The sequence below is a fragment of the Phyllopteryx taeniolatus genome, chromosome 6, assembly GCF_024500385.1.
Source record: "Phyllopteryx taeniolatus isolate TA_2022b chromosome 6, UOR_Ptae_1.2, whole genome shotgun sequence".
Taxonomy (NCBI): domain Eukaryota; kingdom Metazoa; phylum Chordata; class Actinopteri; order Syngnathiformes; family Syngnathidae; genus Phyllopteryx; species Phyllopteryx taeniolatus.
This window is the reverse complement of record NC_084507.1, coordinates 18,996,581-19,015,875: the sequence shown is the minus strand read 5'-3', so window position 1 is coordinate 19,015,875 and position 19,295 is coordinate 18,996,581. Positions and strand designations below refer to the sequence as shown.

Genomic DNA, 19,295 nt, shown 5'->3' with positions numbered 1-19,295 from the left:
GTTAGAGGGCGCCAAAGGCAATCTTGTCGTTTTCTAAAATGGTGGCGCTCACCAGTTTGAATAGTTGGAGTCTCCCCTCCCCCACCCCCACATTTTTGTGCTACACCTTTGAGCTTGAGCAGTATCACATCCCATTAGCTATAATTATTCATTTGATAGCCCACAATGCTTGGAAGTGGTCAAGGTAAGTTTGAAGCAACACTCGAATTCATCGATTCCACTGATATTAGGTATTTCCTGTGACAAATATGAAGAAAGTAATGACTCTTTAAAACAGGTGAAAATGCACTTATTTAAGACAATGGGGCTCAAGATTTTAGGTGTGACCTTTTTGTTAAATCTGAGTGTCAAAGTCAAATAACGTTCTTAATCTTAATCTTTAGTGTCATTGAAAATCTTGCTAAACACAGAAACAGACCGCATGATCTTTATTCTCTTTTTATTAATTCGTTATCGTATTAAATTAGAAAATTTGGCTCTCAAAATGTTCATAGAAAATGGCTGCTGTATCCCTGTAGAACACGCCCTACTGCTTCCAGATGGGAAAAGAAGTATGTGACGTAAGTATCCCTAACCCACCCTAATCCTTATTTTAACCTGTTCTGAATTGCCGTAACCCCAACGCTAGCCCTAACCATAACCTGAAGCCCAACTCCTGTACCACTGTATTTCCAATTGAAAGTGAGACGCAGGAGGTTGGGCGTATGTTATGGCGTTCACTGTCACCATCTAGCAGCGGCATATGTAAAGCTTGCTCTTACCTCGAATTTTGGCTCGTAACACAATGCAAAAAGTCAAACGCGTGACGAATTGTTGTTTGGAAAACTGGAAGTTGGTGCACTCGTAAATCAAGGTACCACTGTGTTGTACAGGCGGGGAAGCTTCCATACTTTAATTCTTCTGACAGACTGTTTGTGCTTAAGTGGGTGCTACTGTTTTCCTTAGCAACCAAATCAGCAACAGCATTCAAATGGGATCAGCAGTTAATTCTTTATAATCTGGAACCACTGTTTCCCAACCTTTTATTCAGTCGTGTTTCACAATCTTTATTGAGACAAGGCACATATTTTAGAAATATATTAGCAAAATCCCACAGCACACCACTGACAAAAATGTCACAAAAAGTTAAAATAATGATGGCCTTGTCTCAATTTATTCACAGATGTACTTGACTTATTCCGTTGTTATGAATGGCACACAGGTTAATTGTACCTTCTTCCATCTAGTGGAAGAGCATCAGAATCATAAAAACACCAACATAATTTTTTGTCACATTGTTAATTAGAAAAATTGCTGTACTCTACGGTATTGTGCTTTATATAAACATAGTCTAATAACAAATGTCATAGAATGTAATGAGTTACCAGGGGGAAGAATAACAGGATTTAATTGTTCAGCCTGTACGTCACTGACATAGATAGATCACCAAAGATTATTGTTTGTTGTAATTAATAATAACTTTTAGACCAAATAAATAAAATTGGATAATTGCACTTGATGATCTCTGGTTGTTCTGAACAATAGCGTTAAGGAACTGAGACTTTCGAGGCATGTAATGTTGCTTTTCGCCTGTAAGTGTCACTAGAATTTCAATTGTGAGCTGCTCACGTGAGTTCAACCCTCAACTTTTAGTCTTTTGTGCACACTATTGTGAGTTTGCTTCACCCAACTCCAACAATACTTTATTAAATGCAGTTTAGGTAGCTGCCATGTTGATTTTGTGTGATCTACTAAATACCAGAGGCGTATGTTGTAAATCCAACCTCTGTCATGGAAAAACATTGTGTACCTTTGGAGAGACTTTGGAGTGTCTTCCTGCATGCTCACCCATGGTGTTCACATGAGTGAAGTGTCATAAGGTCAGAGTTCGGGGGGGGAACCCTGACGACTGACTTGACTCAGACGCTTGTTTACTTGCAAGAAGAGGAGGAGGCCGAAACTGTGGGAGGAGATAGCAGAGGAGAGCAGACATGTCATATTTACTGTCTTTGCTAGTAAGAGCCCAGGTGTGAACCGTAATACCTATGTTGGTTGATGTAACCTCCGGCCTCTCAGGTGCACAAGTCTGGGCCTTGCCTGATTCTGGCCGCTGACACCGACATGCGAAGTCACCGGACGTGATAGAGAGGAGTGCACCTCACCTCAGGGTTGTGTTGAGTAACACAAAGAAACACTGTGAGGAGCCGTGGATTCTGTCTTTGCTGTCAAAGCAGCAATCACAAGAAGGTCAAGCATGACACATTTGAAACCAAAACCATTTTCCCATACAAAATAAGGGAAGTGGAAATGAGCTGTTCCAGGGATCGTAATACAACATTTTAACATTCCAAATTGACATACGGTGATGCCTTGAATTACAAGTTTAATTCTTTCCTTGGCCACGCGTGTATCTCAAATCTATTTTCCCCATTGAAATGAAATGTCATTAATCCATTCCAGTCCCACAAAAAACACCAACATAATTTTTTGTCACGTTTTTAATTAGAAAAATTGCTGCACTCTACGGTATTGTGCTTTATAGAAACATAGTCTAATAACAAATGTCATAGAATGTAATGAGTCACCAGGGGGAAGAATAACAGACGTGCATAGTACGCAAAGAAGAGTTTAACAACCAAGTGACTCATTGTGTGTCTACATGCTGCTGCTCCGTTTGTATTTAAATATCCATTGTTTACGGGGTTACAACATTGCAACATCGGTGCTAATTTCGTTAACCTGTCTATGGAATTTTGCATTGATATTAGCATCAATAGCGGACTATCATAAATTATGTGGTGGTAAAAGATGATTTTAGATACGAGTGGTTTCAGTTACGAGGGTGGTCACAGAATAAATTAATCTCATATCTCAAAGAACCACTGTATATGAAGTATTTGTTTGGTGCTATCTCGTAGCATCTTAGTGCCAAAGAACAATGTTGAAGCGGGTTGAGGCACTTCATCGTGTGGCATTTATAGGCAATTATACACCCTTTGGGATGGTGTCAATTGCTCTCTGATTTTGCTTTTACACTGTATTTTTGTCTCCTTTCATTTTCTTCTGTTAACATACCACAGGCCACAAAAAGTCAAAGAAATATTGTTTAACGTTCACTGAACAGAGCTCTTGTGAGGCACGCTGCATGTCGAATTGCCACACACAGGCATATTTTTCTCAAAAATGTTGTTAAAATTCCCAATTTTCAGGGGCATTCAAATCTAGAAGTTTCACTGTAGCCAGTGTGTTTCATATTTAGGATTTGTTAGAGCATAAATTGAGCCCGTTTAAAAACAATTTTTTTTTTTATGTGATGTGATGCATAAAGCCATACTAATATATGAAACATATATGCAGGAAACGTGGAGGGTGAGTGAAAGAGGGAAAACATATGGAGGGATTGAATTTTCGCAGGCAGAGGAGTGAGTGCTGCGGGAATCTTTTCGTTGTACGTCTGCAGAGAATGGGAGCCTCTTATACACCTCGCAGCGGGATCTTGGCCCTGGCCGTGGCCTCGTCTCGTCTGCCCGGCGGGGTGCTTTCCTGAGCGGTCTGCCCAGGGGAGGGGCACCTGCGAGCAGGCACGATCACTGGTCAAGAGGAGGGCCCGGCAGGCGGGGTGAAGGGGGCGCTGGGATGGAAAAGATACTTGGTGGTTCCAGGAAACGGACATCTGTTGGATGTATGAAATCCTCAGGTAGACCGGAGCGACATTCCCACTCGCAGCTATTTGTCCTCTCCTATTCCTGGTGAGGAGGTAATGACGCCGGCTGCTATCTCATGATGAAATCAGAGGCTTCTGTTGTCCTGCAGAACAAGAGTTATGATTGGAGCAGGCCGGCTGGTTCTGGCCACTACCAACACACGCAAAGTTTATAGATAGGCCGGCCTGCCAACTGACACAATATTTTCCATCCATTTGGTTGGCTTGGGCAAACAGTGCGTACTTGAAGTTTATCAAACACTCAGTCATCCCAGCAGTCTCAAGGGAGGATTTTATAATTTGATATGTTGAGTTTTTATAACATGCACATACGTGTCAACATCAACAACATGCCACCGATTGTCATGGATTAACGTCCTCCATCTTCACACAAGCAGCATCCTGTTACTTGTGTAGAAAAAGACTGTTACAAGCAGAAGTACTGATTCGACTCCTGCACTTAAAAAAAGTAAAAAAGGAGAGACTCTTAAATTTACTTGAGTACAAAAGTAAAAATAATTTTTTTCTGTCAATTATATTACAACACCCATTTTGATAACAGCAGAATGGGTAAAAAAAAAAATACTGTCCCTCTTTTATTAACTTACATAGTGCTTTCACTGAGAAGAAGAAGAAAAAAATCATGTTACAGTACATATGTTTAAGAGCGAGTTAGCACTTGCTCAACTATTATGCTATCAAAACGTGTTCCCATAGCTTTGTAACTTAGTGAACTAAGTAACAAAAAATGTTAAATTAGCTAATGATAAGAAATGAAAAACTATAAATTACTTTTATATGTACAGAACATTTTTGCATGTTCCCATAGCTTTGCTAACATAGTGAACTGAGTAACAAAAATGTTTGCTAAATTTGATAATCGGTATGGAAAATGAAGTGATGGATGGATGCTAAGAATAATAGGAAAAAAAATCTGCCATGATTCATTCTTGTAGCAGAAAGCATCAACCAAGCAACATGGTTGCACGCGTTTAAACAAACTACATTTGGCAACTCACACCAGTGGTGGGAAATTCTTTTTTGAGGCTCCACATATCCTGTTCTGTATTATTTGTTATTGAACCAGAAACAACATGGTGTGATTATCGAGGAAGAAGCGGATTGCCCTGGCCACTGTAGCTATATTATAATAATACAAAGAGAGGAAGCAGGCAAGAAATAAAGGAGAGGCTGTGAACAGTGATCACCCCATTCATTGACTGCACTCGTTCATTTTCGCAACAGAGACTCTCCACGCTTTGCTTTTTAGCCATAGGAACGTATGAAATTGTAAGTATAGTTGATATTGTAAAATACATACTGTTCGGTACAGCTTGGCAACAGCCAGCTGGATCTCACTTCTTTCCTTATAATGTGATTTTTGTTGTGAAAACCCATGCACTACGACATGGCATTTTAGATAGGCCGTCACAGCTGCAACATTGCGATGCAGTTCAACTTCGATTTAAAATTACAGCAAAAGTAGTTCCTGACTGCATTTTAGCATGGTCCAGGGGTACAAAAAATCACCTCCCTGACTCTTGTATGAGGGCTTTCACAAATAGCTGGCGCTTTGTTGACAAGACATTCCTTTTAAATGGACAAATGTGCTGAGATAGCCGCAGTTTTGTGCAAAAGGTGCATGGATATTACATTAACTCCCCAACAGGAGCACCCCCTGTGGTAGGAGAATACACAGCTGCGGATAATAAGTGCAGTGGGAGCGTTGCACTGCGAGATAGCCAGGTAAATGAAAACACATGCACGGACAACAGACCTTAGCACTGTAGACGTATCAAGAAATACTCCGGTTCAGACGCTTTTGGGGTGTCTCTCTTTTCAGGCTTTTCAGTGGGCTTCCTGACATTTTCTTTTCCACCATGAATGTGCTTACAAGCGCTGGGGCCCAACCGGCAAGTCTGCACCCCTCCCCTCGTCCCAGTAGCCCCATTTTGTAAAGTTCAATTTAATCAAATCACTAAAAACAAAGTTGGAAAAAAAAATGATATTATCTTATTCAATGTCATATTACAGTCAATAGAGCTTAATGGTTTTATGGTCTGGTGTGCGTGAGAGAAGGAAAAACACAATGACCCAGATAAAGTGTATCACGAGAGAATGAATTGTGACATTGACCTGCTGATGAAATCCAAACTTCAAATAAATCACCAGCCTTGCTACTGTTTAGTTGCAAACCTATGTGTAATATTCAATTTAACTTTTTTTTTTTTTTTTTTGTCTCAACCTTGTCCCATATTAGCTATGCACAAAACATATGACAATTTACGAACCCATATATTAGGGATTGTCATAATAATCAATTAGTTGGTTAATTGTGTGGAATTGATTGTTGATCAATTATCATGACATCAGCTATACCAGGGTTGGGTAAACTGTTGTGGTCAAGGGCCACATTTGATTTTTAAATGAACCAGGTCATTCATAAATGATGATTTTTGAAAAAAATATGCAAAATATTTTATTTTAATAATAAAATAATAATAAAAAATATTTATAATTGAGTAAATTTATATTAAAATGAAAAGGTTACAGAATATTTAAAAATCATCTTACTCAGTCAATTACCTAATTATTCAATTACATAAATGAATAAAAAAATTATGAAATCAATTCAATTAACGGCGGCATGTTCAGAATCAGAATCATCTTTATTTGCCAAGTATGTCCAAAACACACAAGGAATTTGTCTCCGGTAGTTGGAGCCGCTCTAGTACAACAGACAGTCAATTTACAGAACACTTTGGAGACATAAAGTCATTGACAAAAAACAATTGTCCTCTAGCACTTAGAGCAGTTCGAATGACTAATATTGCAATAGTCCGGTGGAATGACCATTGTGCAAAGGGCGCTGAGACTTCAAGGAGTGTATGCGGTTTAAAGTGACGAGTAGTGCGATAATCTGGGACAATGTTGGTTGTGCAAAAGTTACAGATACTCCTCAATCAGTGGGCAAATGGAGCAGATGCTACTCTGGCATGAGTGGCCAGTATATGCAAATAGTGCAGCATGGCGAGACAACTACAGTGAGTGCACGAGTAATATATAATTGGCCCCACAGAAATGTGACAACGAACTCAAGTCAAAAAATTGCCAGCTTGTTGTAATGGAATTATAGGTTAGGTGTTTAAGAAGTTGATCGCAAGAGGGAAGAAGCTGTTGGAATGTCTACTAGTTCTAGTTTGCATTGATCGGTAGCGCCTACTTGAGGGAAGGAGCTGGAAGAGCTGGTGACCGGGGTGCGGAGGGTCAGAGAGGATTTTGCACGCTCTTGTCTTAGTTCTGGCAGCGTGCAAGTCAACTGGTTAGCACATCTGCCTCGCAGTTCTGAGGACCGGGTTTTAAATCCCGGCCCCACCTGTGTGGAGTTTGCATGTGGTGCCCGTACCTGCGTGGGTTGTGTCCGGGCACTCCGGTTTCCTCCCACATCCCAAAAACATGCATGGTAGGTTATTTGAAGACACTAAATTGTCTGTAGGTGTGAATGTGCATGCGAATGGTTGTTTGTTTATATGTGCCCTGCAATTGGCTGGCGACCAGTTCAGGGTGTACCCCGCCTCTCGCCCGAAGATAGCTGGGAAAGGCTCCAGCACGCCTGGCGCGACCCTCGTGAGGATAAGCGGTACAGAAAATGGATGGAATTCAATTAACCAATTTTAGTGTAAAACCGGCTTAATTATTGCCACGAAATTACAGGGCTCTTGATAATGTAAATGCTTGGTGGGCTGGATTGAGTTACACTATCTGTTACATAGATTATTTTTTTTGTGTGTGTGGATAAAAACACATTTCTTAGTATTTTTGCCATTTAAAATTACAAGAGGAATATTATTTAGTACACACTCACTCGATACTTCACCAATTGAGCAATTAATTCATTAATTAATTTGCTGTTCATAACTCGAACAAGAGAGTCAATGAAGGAAATTTAGTCAAAAGGCCACAATGAACACCACCAATCAATTTAGATGTGAGAATATGGTCCATTGTGTATTTTCATTGATAGAATTCGCATTTTCATGTGCTTAATGAGGAAATTTGACCTTTTAATTACTTGTATACAAACAGCTTGGTCTCTCCACTGCAGAGACTGCAGCTCTACATGAGACCTTTTATGAACACGCCAGGGAACTGTTTCAAATTGGGAAAAAATGTGTTATGTCTCCTTTATATGCCCCAAATTTCTTTTCATGTGGGTAGACGATCAATCAATTCAAGTATACATTTTAATGTTTTGATTTATTTCGTTGGGATCATACATTACATGCTTCTCGGAAATATTTTAGACGATCTGGAAAGTAATCACAGCTGATCTGAGCTTGATTTGAGTAAAAAAAAAAGGGAAAAAAAGAAACTTTATAGTTGCGTTTAAGGTTACTTAATATTAGCTCTCTGCTACCGCACCATTAAATGCAGACATTTATGCCTTTCATTAGAAATTATGAAGTCTGGAGGAGAAAATAACTGGTCTTGCAGTAAATGTCTCTACCAGACTTTAAAGCGCTGTCCAACTGTCAGTCATAAAATTGGGCCATGCGGGCACTTTTTAAACACCCACCATGCCTCTGACCAAAGCACCATCCTCCTCTTAGTTTATTTTATTTTTTTGTCCCTTCATCCCATCCTTACTGCGCTCTCTCATAAAACAATATTTGCCCATGTGCGTCAATGAGCAGCGGGGTTTGCGCCACAGTACAGTGCACCCTTTGAGGTAGGCATACAGAGAGCTCGTTGCTACAGGGAGATACAGAAACACCAGCCAGCGAATATACACAAGAACAGGGAAGAGCTGACGAACTCGCTGACATGCTGACACATAAACACAAACCAACCAAACGTCAATCTAATTTTTACAAAATATAGCCAGGTGGCACAGTTTGAAGTATCACTGCATTCCAAATTATTTCCCTGCAGTATCCATCTGCCATCCATCCATTTTCTACTGCTTATCCCCCTGGAAAGTTATTTAAAAAGTACATCTCGTCCTCAGTGTCACAGTAATTCAGTGATCATGTTCATCATGACAGGATGCACAAAAACTCTCAACACCTCATGCAGAATAAAATGGGAAAAGTGGCCAGATTTAGGCATTTTTTGCCATTTACAGGTGTTGTCCTATAACCAATTCCTCCTAGGGCACAGGTGTCATAATCAAGGCCCACAAGTCAGATTTGACCCTCCATGTTTATGTAGCCTGTGAAAGCTTGCCTTAATTTTTTCATGGCTTTCAAACTTTTCAAAACTGGACATAACAAATGATAATAACCAAATTCACGGATAATTAGGTCGTGTCATCACTGTTGGGTGGAATCCTCGCATGTCCCAAAACACTGCTTTTGAGGGGGAAAAAAAACAACAGCACCATTTTGCTTGAGTTTCTGAACAGTGCATCATTTAAGAGGGCATTATAGCTTACATTGCTGTCATACACCAACATAAATGCAAGGCCTCACCATAATCATGTTCAATCATTTATTTAATTCATTAAAAGTTCTTATCTCCTTTTTCCTTTCTCTCATTCCTCTTTAAAACCTCGCTCTGTCCGACTGAAATTTTCAATAAATATCCATTCATAATATAAAGAGCCACAGTGGCAGTAAAAAAATACATAAAAATAAATAAAAAACTCCAGTTGCACAATAAAGCTGTTCCTGCATAAAAAGGATACAGATTCTCCATTCTACTTGACCTATCAGCTGACAGGACAGGTTTAAAAAAATAAATAAAAAAAAAGGGGGGGCTCATTAAAAATTGCCAATTTATTATGAACCACTGCTGTTACATAATCTTCATACTCTATTTCAAACGTCTAAGAGTCATGAGTGATATAATAAAAAATAAAAAAGATGAGCTGACCAGACTGTGTAATAGGTGGAAATTCATTTGAACCCAAACTTACCTAACACAACAAAGCATTACAGTTATAATTTTTTAACAAAACAGGCCTACGCAAATCTATTTTCATTTTTTTTGTTGAAAAAAAACATAGACTTCCAATCTTGAAGCTACATAATGCCGCGTTGCTCCCGCATCGTCAAGAGGTGGAGTGATATCACACTTCTCAGACAGTTGAAGTGTCCAAGAGAGTTCATAGATTTGCTCTCAAAGTATTTTTAACACTTTAGATTGGTTAATAATTTGTACAAGTTACAGACCACGTGGGAAGTCGGATCCAAAGATTAGTATCAAATTGTGTAAAAGTATGAAGTTGACCATATTTGCACATATGGGGTATCCGCCCGACAGCAAGGATATGAACGCAAAACATACTGTATTAGGCAAGGGACAAGAAGCCAAGATATCTTTAATTCACTTCAGTTCGAAGTATCTAGATGTCTATCATAGATTAGGTTTTAACTAGCCAAAAAGATGCTGAAAATATCTGTACCAGAAATTATGTATATATCTTAAACTGGAGTTTCAGATACCTACAATTCAGTTGAAGATATTTCCTAATTCACTCGCAGATGTCTGCAACTGAATTGTAGATATTTATAATGAGAAACCCTATACACATGAATGGCAAAAGGAATGAATTTGTCCAAGGCAAAATGATTTTGCACATATCTGTAATTCATATTTCACTAGGCAAAAGTTACAACAGATATCTGTATTTGTCATTCCGATTAGTCACAACTATGTTACTCATATCTTGAATTAAAAATTTAATTAAAATGTAATTAAGAGAATTCAGAGAGACATTGTTGATATCTACAGTGATAATTCCCGATAGTCAAGATGAGCTTTTAAATGGTAACTCCGCTTGCCATACATTGATCTTTACATTAGATGCCGATGCAAACCTTGAATCAATATGTCACATATACTAAATACTGGTTCAGGATTGGCTTCTAATCTACTGGAATGTCTTCTTTTTGATACACCTCTTGTATTTAAAGTCATTAGAGTCAGTGCATGTAATGAAGTGTCCAGTGGTGTTCATTTTACCCCAGTAACAGATCAAATGACTCGGGGGAATTGCAGAAAGCATAGTCTTTATTTAGAACTCCATATTAAGCATTAATATAAACATCAGTCAGTGACAGAATTGAAGCCATGCAACAGCATTGCATGTTCAAACCTAGCAAAATAAAGTGTATTTTAAGTTTAAGAAAAGCAAACCAAAGACTCACTAAAACTCAATTCACAATGCCTCCGAAAAATCCCAGAGATACAGACCAGTCGACAACTGCAAATTTCTTCAAAAGAAAGGGGAAAAAACAATAAACTTTTTTTTTTCTCAGAAAACAAGCAGAAGTGCATTCATATTTTACTGGAAATGTTTGTGCATGCAAAATCTTCATTCAACAAAGGAACAATCAAACAAAATGCTATTCTTACGGCTGGTATTTGGTTAATTTAACTACAATAATAATCATAACCACTTACCTACAGTGATTCATTTTAACAATATTTTTTTACCCAGCAGCTCACAAACCCTTTCGTTAGACTATACTTAGTCATTAGGCAGATTGTCATTTTTGCACTACTTAAAAAACAAATTAAAAAAATAACAAATAATATGGACTGTTTCATTTTGAACCTGATAGAAAACTCTTTTACAAAGTGCTGTGATTTGCTTGGTGCAGTTAACAAGCTGAATCATTGGTCTTTGGTGTCTATTGAAAATAATTAAAAATTAATTTACAGTACCTTTCTTCACAAGTGTCTTTGTGAGAAAACACATATAGGAAGGCTCACATTATTGTGTCAGGTGATACAACAAAACTCTACTGCAGCGGACTGCTCTTGCGGCAGAGCTGATTCACTGATGTCAGCGTCTGGCGGTTGCTTTTTCGCTTCCCAGTCAGTAGCGTGTAGAAGAACGGATTTACGCAAGAGTTTCCGTAGGTCAGTCCTGTGAGGATCCGGTTCACCGTCACCTGAGTGCCCACCGGTACCGTCCTCAGCATGTCGGGCTTGTATAGAGGCAGGAGCTGCCAGATCCAGAAAGGGAGGAAGCAAGCCCAAAAGGCCAGGACGATGCCCAAGATGAGGAGCAGGACTTTGGGTTTGGGAGCACGGGCAGGGCAAGCAGTACTAGTGCCAGTACCCCACGGAGCCCGGGTCTGAGACACCCAGTAAAGTCGGCCAAGAGTAGCGTAGAGAGCTCCGATAGCCAGGCCCGGGCCGAGAATGCTGGTGCAGAAGAGCACGCTCAGATAAGCCTTGGAGCTCTGTTCGTCCCACGCGGGCACACACAATTGACCCTCCTGGTTTTCCCCATCCTCCAGGTGCAGGGTGATCATCATGGGCAAGCTCAATGCCACCGCCAGCCCCCAAGCCAAGCTCACTCGCAGCAGGCCCGACGAGTTGGTAGAGGAGGTGTGCAGGGGGTGCGCCACGGCCCGGTAGCGGTCCAGGCTCATGGCGGTGAGGGTGAAGATGGAGGCGTGCATGGTGAGGAGGTCCAGGCTCAGGAGGAGGCGGCAGCCCAGCTCGCCGAAGGCCCAGTCGGACGCCAGACTGTCGTAGACGATGAAGGGGGCGGTGAACAGGTAGAGCAGGTCGGCCAGAGCCAGGCTCAGCACCTGGAGATGAAGAGAGGATGAGGAGGAGGAAGAGGAGAGGGGGGAGGAGGAGGGGGAGAGAGAGGAAGAATTGGAAAGGCAGGAGGGTGCAGGTACTCTCATTAAGCAGCATGTTAGTCCCACTCTGCTTCTCCTCCTGCTCCTCCTGCGCCTCAGAAGAAGGCCCAGAGTGTACAGGTTGCCTATGATGCCCAGGAGGGAGAGCAGGGAGAGAAAGGAGCAGAACACAGCAGTGGATGCAAGGCTGGGCGATGGCGATGTGGAGGGAGGGGTGGAAGCCAGAGAGAAATTCGGAATGATTGGGAAGGTGTACGGGGAAGGTGGAGGCAAGGAGTGCGACGGGTCCATTTATGAAATTGTTAGCTTGTTAGAATGTCAGGAGGAATAGTGCAGGCAAGTGAATATTATTGAAAGATCAAGCTGTTTTAGGAAATAGATGCAAATCAACAGAGACAGATTCAAGGTGATGAAGACACAAATGGATAGATGTTATTTTCTCAACATTTACATCTGTTTCACAAAAAAGGAGTAAAAGAATCAGAATCATCTTTATTTTGCCAAGTATGTCCAAAAAACGCACAAGGAATTTGTCTCCGGTAGTTGGAGCTGCTTTAGTACGACAACAGACAGTCAATTGACAGAGAATACTTTTGAGACATAGACATTGAGAAAAGCAACAGAACACATTCAGTGTGAAGCAAGGTGATATATGCCTACTTCAAGTGTGACGCACAAAGAAAATAAAGTTGTGTAAACATACAGTAAAAATGAAAATGTCAGCGAAACGTGGATGGTTTATGTATTATAGCGCAAACCATCCGCGGTTGGCAGAGCTTTCCCAGTTCTATGGATTCCCTGGGAGTTGCGCAGAGCAGTCCTGGTTTTCGTAAATAATTGCATTTTCAAAGTAGGAGGTTCTGATTGAGGCTGTAAATCTCGACAGAAACATTTGAAAGCCCTGCCCTTTCTTCAGGTCATCTGTTGGACACCAATAAGATTAAGTGGGACAATTGAGATACCTGAAGCCATATCGTTCACGATTGTTTTTTCTTGGTTTATGTTGCGTGATACTGTGTGCGGGGACCTTGTTCTCCCTTTGTGCACTGAAATCAGCCAGTGAATGGACAACGTGAGACTCAACTGACACTTTTGACTTTTACATTTTAAATCGTGATATGAATTTTGGTTTGCTCTGACAGCCGCCATATTTTGTTAAAGATTCACGATAGGCATTCGCAGCAACATCAAAGTGTTCGTGGCGTGCCTGATCCCCCGTGCGACACATGGAGACCCGGGCGGCACCAGGGTTAAGAGCTGCTGTTGAACTGTAGAGGAGCAGCCGGTCCCCCCGCTGTGCCGCGTGCCTCCACGTTTACCATCTCGCTTTGAATAGCATCGCTGCCATTAATGACCGCATTTCCCCGACACAATCATCGTTGCGACAGATTTCCATGTCCGACGTCTGTTACGATGAATTCACCTCAATTTGTTTGCTTTAAAGTAGAAGTGCAGATTTTTTTTTTAATCTGGAGACTGAGCACAAGATAGAAAAACAAACTGTGTCACTGAAATGGGACTAGCTTTAGTCGCTAACTCTTGACAAAAATTCGACTTGGGGTATCTCAAAACAAAATAATAGCATAAAAGAGATATAACACAATAAACATGCATTCGGAAGCTCTCATCATATATATAGAACAATGTGGTTTGTGTGAACCTAAAGTCTGAATAAAGAACTATTCATATACACTTAATTTTTTACAAAATTCATTTTCCTTAATCTCACCTCAAAGAAGGTGCCGCAGAAACGATATTCCACCGATTTGTCTTGTCAAAAAGTTCACTTTCCATTTTTGAATCTTTCCTGTGTATTCATGAGAGGTCTTAAAATCTCCAGAATTTGTATTTTGGTAGAAAAATAAAAGCTTTAGCCAGATGACGAGATCTTTGGACAATCGACTTCCAAACTTTGCGATGCAAACTATACTGTCTTATCCCGTCTTGCCTCGTGCAGCTCCTTCTCCTCACCGCAGTCTTTGATGTGTCCAACCCCCATGCATGTGTGTACGCGCGCATGTGTGTGTGTTAGAAGGAAAAAGGGGTGGGATGCTGAGTGACAGACTTATCCTACACAATTATGAGTATTAATATAAAGTTATGTGGTCCTAAACTGGATCCAGGTGGTCCTAGCTGAGTGATTTGTAATTCAAAGACCGTTTTATATCCATCGTAATTGCAAATTTCTCTCTCCAACACCAATTTTAAATTTGTATTACCAATCACTTGAAATGGAGAGAAATTGTCCTAGACTGCAAAACCCTTTTCATCCAAAAGTGATATTTTAGCTCCTTCCATTCAAGCTGCTTTGAGTGATGACAGGCTTACGACAGTTTTATATTGTGCTCACACGTTAGTCGCTGTTTTGAAAATGTGCACGTTCTGGGTGAACTTCAGCGAGTTTGGTCATGTTTTGATGGTTTTCTAATGGTTTTGAAACCTTCGAGCTGGGCGTAAATCACACTGGGGACCCCTTGCAAAGAGCTCAAGAAGATGACTATAAATGGTATCATAATATTGTGTCTTGGCAAATAATCAGTTGAAGTCTTTGACGGCTATATTAGGTCTTTAAAAGCTCCCAATGTGTAACGATACTTTAAATAAAAAGGTTTCTAATACATTTTGATGCAGAGTTAGTAGATGCACATATTAATTGAATATTGGTCCAGAAGTATAGTGGTACCTTGAATTTGTTCCATGACCAAGCTTGTAACTCAAGTTACTTGTATATCAAACCATTGAAATTAACTAAAATGCCATTAATCCTTTCCAGACTTTAAAAATAAATAAATAAATAAAAATTGGGGGTGGGGTTGGTGTTTTTATTTAAAAAATATATTGTTATTGTATAAATACATAAAGAGAATGTAAAGACATAAAATGTTTTTTTTTTAATAAAGTGTCATTACTGTACTTACTGTAGTATTCTTGTGTTGGATATATACGCTTAAGGGGAGTGGCCTAGTGAGTGATGTCTAGAGTTGGCTGGTTAGTCTGCGTGTCAGCTTCTGGATGTGAGTTCTGACCTGCAGCAGCTCCTTGTGAGGGTTCTCATTTTGTATTTGTGTGTTTGACTATTTATCCCATTCGGTAAACAACATCGCCAATCGTGGCTCTCCTTTCCCAAATGTGATGACATTATAGTCCACATTTTTTCCACTTTATTCGAGTGGCGATGCATCCGAAGCTTGCTCATAACTCAAATTTTGGCCCGCAACACAAAGCTAAAAAAATTGCTCGTAACTCAAAAAGTTGTACCGTAATTTGGTTCACACTTTCATGCCTGTAAAGAAGTATAGTTAATAAAAGTTTTATGATTATCCAATTGCATTTTTTCCCCCCAAATCTGTACCAATCAGAGCTCGACCAGCGTCCTGGAACAGATTGTGTTGGATCTTAGAGGTTCCACTATAATATTTTTTAAATAATGCCCAATTGCAGATTACATAAACATTTTTAAGGGTGACCCTAAGAAATTTCACTGCAACTACCTCCCACAAGGTCCAACTTGATTAGCACCAAAGCCACTCCATCACTTTTCCTCCATCCCTCCCCTAGAATCTTTTCATGCAGTTTGTTTAGCTGCGGCCTAATATTCAGCTCCCCATCTTAATCATTTCAATTTATTGTGGCCTTTACTTGGCTATTCTGCCTAATGTCTGTTATTCGCCGCAGATGTTGAGACTGCACTGGTGTGTTGTGTCTACCATTTCATGATTATTGGATAGTCTGAGAGACATCTGCTTCTCAACTAAACTACGCATCTACCCATTGGCGCTTAGTCCACACTAGTGTGTGTATAGACTGACAGCGCTTAAGTGAAAATATCAGCAGAAATAAGACTTATTTTCTTGAAAGTTGGAGACTGTAATCACATCGACACATGCTGATACTCCATTTGCTCCACCAGTTGAAGTCCTTTTTTTTTTTTATTGCCTCTGTAGTCAGCAGCACAGGTTTCAGCTATATTCAAAATATTAGCTTCATCATAAAGATTGAGTCATGCATTAACTTATTTGTGATCAGTTTTGTATTAATGTAAGGATTTTATTTCGTTTTCTTCTAAGTGGTCCCAAGATGGATGAGCAAAACCAGTGTTTTTATTTTGACTTCATCAAATTGTAAAGATTACCTGTCTACACCCATTCTTTTTGGAATCTGTGCTGTCATTAGTCCAGAGGTCATTCTGTAGAGGACGTGGTGTGTAAAAATTCAAGATAATCACTAGAACAGGGGTGTCAAACTCAAATTCACGATGGGCCAAAATAAAAAATTGTGACAACGTCGCGGGCCAAACTCAATATTTAATGAAAAATCACTGCGATGTGCATGTTTCCCTTCTCTCCAGAAATGTAGCTTTAAGGTTTATCCTATGACAACAAACTTAAATTTTGCTTAAACACTGAATCTGGAATAAACAAACTTTAATATTATAAACACGAGAAATCTAATTTGCGATAAAAGACATCAGTGGTATTTGTTTGTTGTTTTGTATTTAAATAGATAACATGAATTCTTCTGTCTCTCCATCTTCTATTTATCTATCTCCAACTACCTTTCTTTTTGATGTAAATCTTTTTTCAAAGGCCAACAACAAAACAACCCAAAAAAATAAGAATGTCCTTCAATAAAAAATCCAAACTTCAAACTTAACAATCCCTGCCTAGAAGTTGATAAAGGGCATGAAAAAAAAAAACATTAATTCAATTATGTTATATTCTTTGTTACAGCCACGTTGCTCCGCACACGACAAACAGGTCTGTCTTTTACTTTAGTGAACAGACAACCTGCCTCCCACCTGTCTTGGAAGTTAACCGTTTTCCATCTTTCATTTGGCCATTTTTGGGAAGGGGAAATGTAAAATTGCTCGAGGAGACTGGTAGCATAGTTGCTAACAACTGCAACAGAAAGGGAAGGGGCGCGCGCCGGTCTAGACTGATGGGCCAACAACCAGAACAATCAGTAATTTAATTCTACAGTATGTAAATTATGCCTGCACAGAATGAGAAAAAAACTGCAATACTGCAGCGGCACGGTGGCCGACTCGTTAGAGCGTCAGCCTCACAGTTCTGAGGACCCGGCCGGGTTGAATCCCCGGCACCACCTGTGTGGAGTTTGCACACAGCGTGGGTTTTCCGGGCAATCCGGTTTCCTCCCACATCCCAAAAACATGCATCCATTGAAGACTCTAAATTGCCCGTAAGTGTGACTGTGAGTGCGAATGGTGGTTTGTTTGTATGTGCCCTGCGATTGGCTGGCAAACAGTTCAGGGTGTACCCAGCCTCCTGCCCGATGATAGCTGGGATAGGCTCCAGCACGCCCGCGACCCTAGTGAGGAGAAGCGGCTCAGAAAATAGATGGATTGATGGATGCAATACTGCAATATGACTTGTGATCAATAAACATGTATAGCTCCAAGATATCATTTGTTACCGCGTCTTAATTAACTTTCTCATTTATTTTCAGGTTGTCTTGGCAATAGGTTTAGTGTGCTTGATGTTAACATCTCTTGATGATGAACATTTAATAAATTGTGCAGCCTTATTGTATTTGTGACAATCCTTCTGTACAGGATGTCATGACTAGTTTTTCTATAGTTTGTTGTCTCTCAATCACAGGCCAGCATGCAGTACTTTCTATACTGTAGTGTCATGTTGGTTCCATGTACCTTGCCTCTCTTTTCAAGGACCAGTAAAAGAGGGGAAATCTAAATGAGAGAGAATGAGCAAATTAGGTGTGTATTAACACCTTATGACTTAATTCTCCTGGGTGTGTTGATGGTAGTCCTAACTCTGTTCCTTTTGTCTTTGTTTATATTTTTCGCTTTAGGTTTTTGTGGTTATTAACTACTCCATGAATTATAGTCCAAAAGCGCATCAAAATCATTTAATACCACCTTACCGTTCATCAGTGGCTTTTTAACAGCTGCTTTCTTAATACGATACATTTGCCTGACAGAAACTTTCCTTAATGTGCCTTTATTGGAACAAACCCATTGCTCTCTGAGTCACACGCAAGGCATTAGACTATTTCTTGTTTTTCATCGGGAGAACGATTCTTTTCCCCCATTATGCATAGAAACTGTGACTTGCTTAACAATGTGGAATGACATCCTAAGTAATTTTCCTTCAATTCATCTGACCCAGGATACTAATTACCAAACGTGTCTGAAATGTATATCCGTGGACTAGTCAAGCATAATTTCAAGTATTTTTTTCCAGTCAGCAAAGGCAAGATTTTCGGGTGTCTTTGAAGATTATCTTGAGCAATTATCCTGTGGTGTGGAGTGTGTTAAGAGTAATTTTTTTCCTTCCCATACGCTACTGAATCATGCAAAAAATACAGTCAGTGATTCACATCCACACAGCAGGTGATTGACCCTCGCACACATAACCAACTTGCCACAATGGAAAAACTGCGACTCCTGGTATTCTTGTCGGGAAACAGTGTTTTGAGGCACCACATATACTGTTCTGTATTTTATTTTATTTTTTTATTGAATCACAAGCAACATGGTGCAATTGTCAAGGAAGAAGCGGATTGCCCGGGGCGCTGTAGCTATATTATTATAATACAAAAAAGGAACGCTTTGCTTTTTAGTCACAGATGCATATGAAACTATAACCCCAATTGCAATGAATTTGGGACATTGTGTTAAACATAAATAAAAACAGAATACAATGATTTGATTGAATACACTACAAATACAACATAGTTGTATTGTTTTTAGCAAATAATCATTAACTTAGAATTTTATGGCTGGAACACATTCCAAAAAAAGCTGGGACAGGTGGCAAAAAAGACTGAGAAAGTTGAGGAATGCTCATCAAACACCTGTTTGGAACATCCCACAGGTGAACAGGCTAATTGGGAAGAGGTGGGTGCCATGATCGGCTATGAAAGGAGCTTCCCTAAATTGCTCAGTCATTCACAAGCAAAGATGGGGCGAGGTTTACCTCTTTGTGAACAACTGTGTGAGAAAATAGTTGAACAGTTTAAGGACAATG

The 19,295-nt window shown here is 40.0% G+C and overlaps 2 protein-coding genes across 3 annotated transcripts in view; one reads left to right on the top strand and one right to left on the bottom strand.

The window, feature by feature from the left end:
- Positions 1-68: 68 nt before the first annotated feature.
- kcnj14 (potassium inwardly rectifying channel subfamily J member 14) overlaps positions 69-19,295 on the top strand; it is a 53,140-nt gene continuing 33,913 nt past the window's right edge. Inside the window, exons 1-2 of one of the 2 annotated variants that reach the window (XM_061776341.1) lie at positions 69-184; positions 519-560. The gene's annotated coding sequence lies outside the window, so the exon portion shown is untranslated. Of the gene's footprint in view, positions 185-494; positions 561-19,295 lie in introns of both variants that reach the window. The other variant, XM_061776339.1, reaches the window with a different exon arrangement.
- On the bottom strand, positions 10,742-14,295 carry uts2r3 (urotensin-2 receptor 3). The gene is made up of 2 exons (XM_061776345.1): positions 14,018-14,295; positions 10,742-12,651 (listed from the first exon to the last, which is right to left on the bottom strand). The coding sequence occupies exon 2, from the start codon at positions 12,577-12,579 to the stop codon at positions 11,431-11,433; it is 1,149 nt and encodes a 382-aa protein (XP_061632329.1). The 5' UTR covers positions 12,580-12,651; positions 14,018-14,295; the 3' UTR covers positions 10,742-11,430.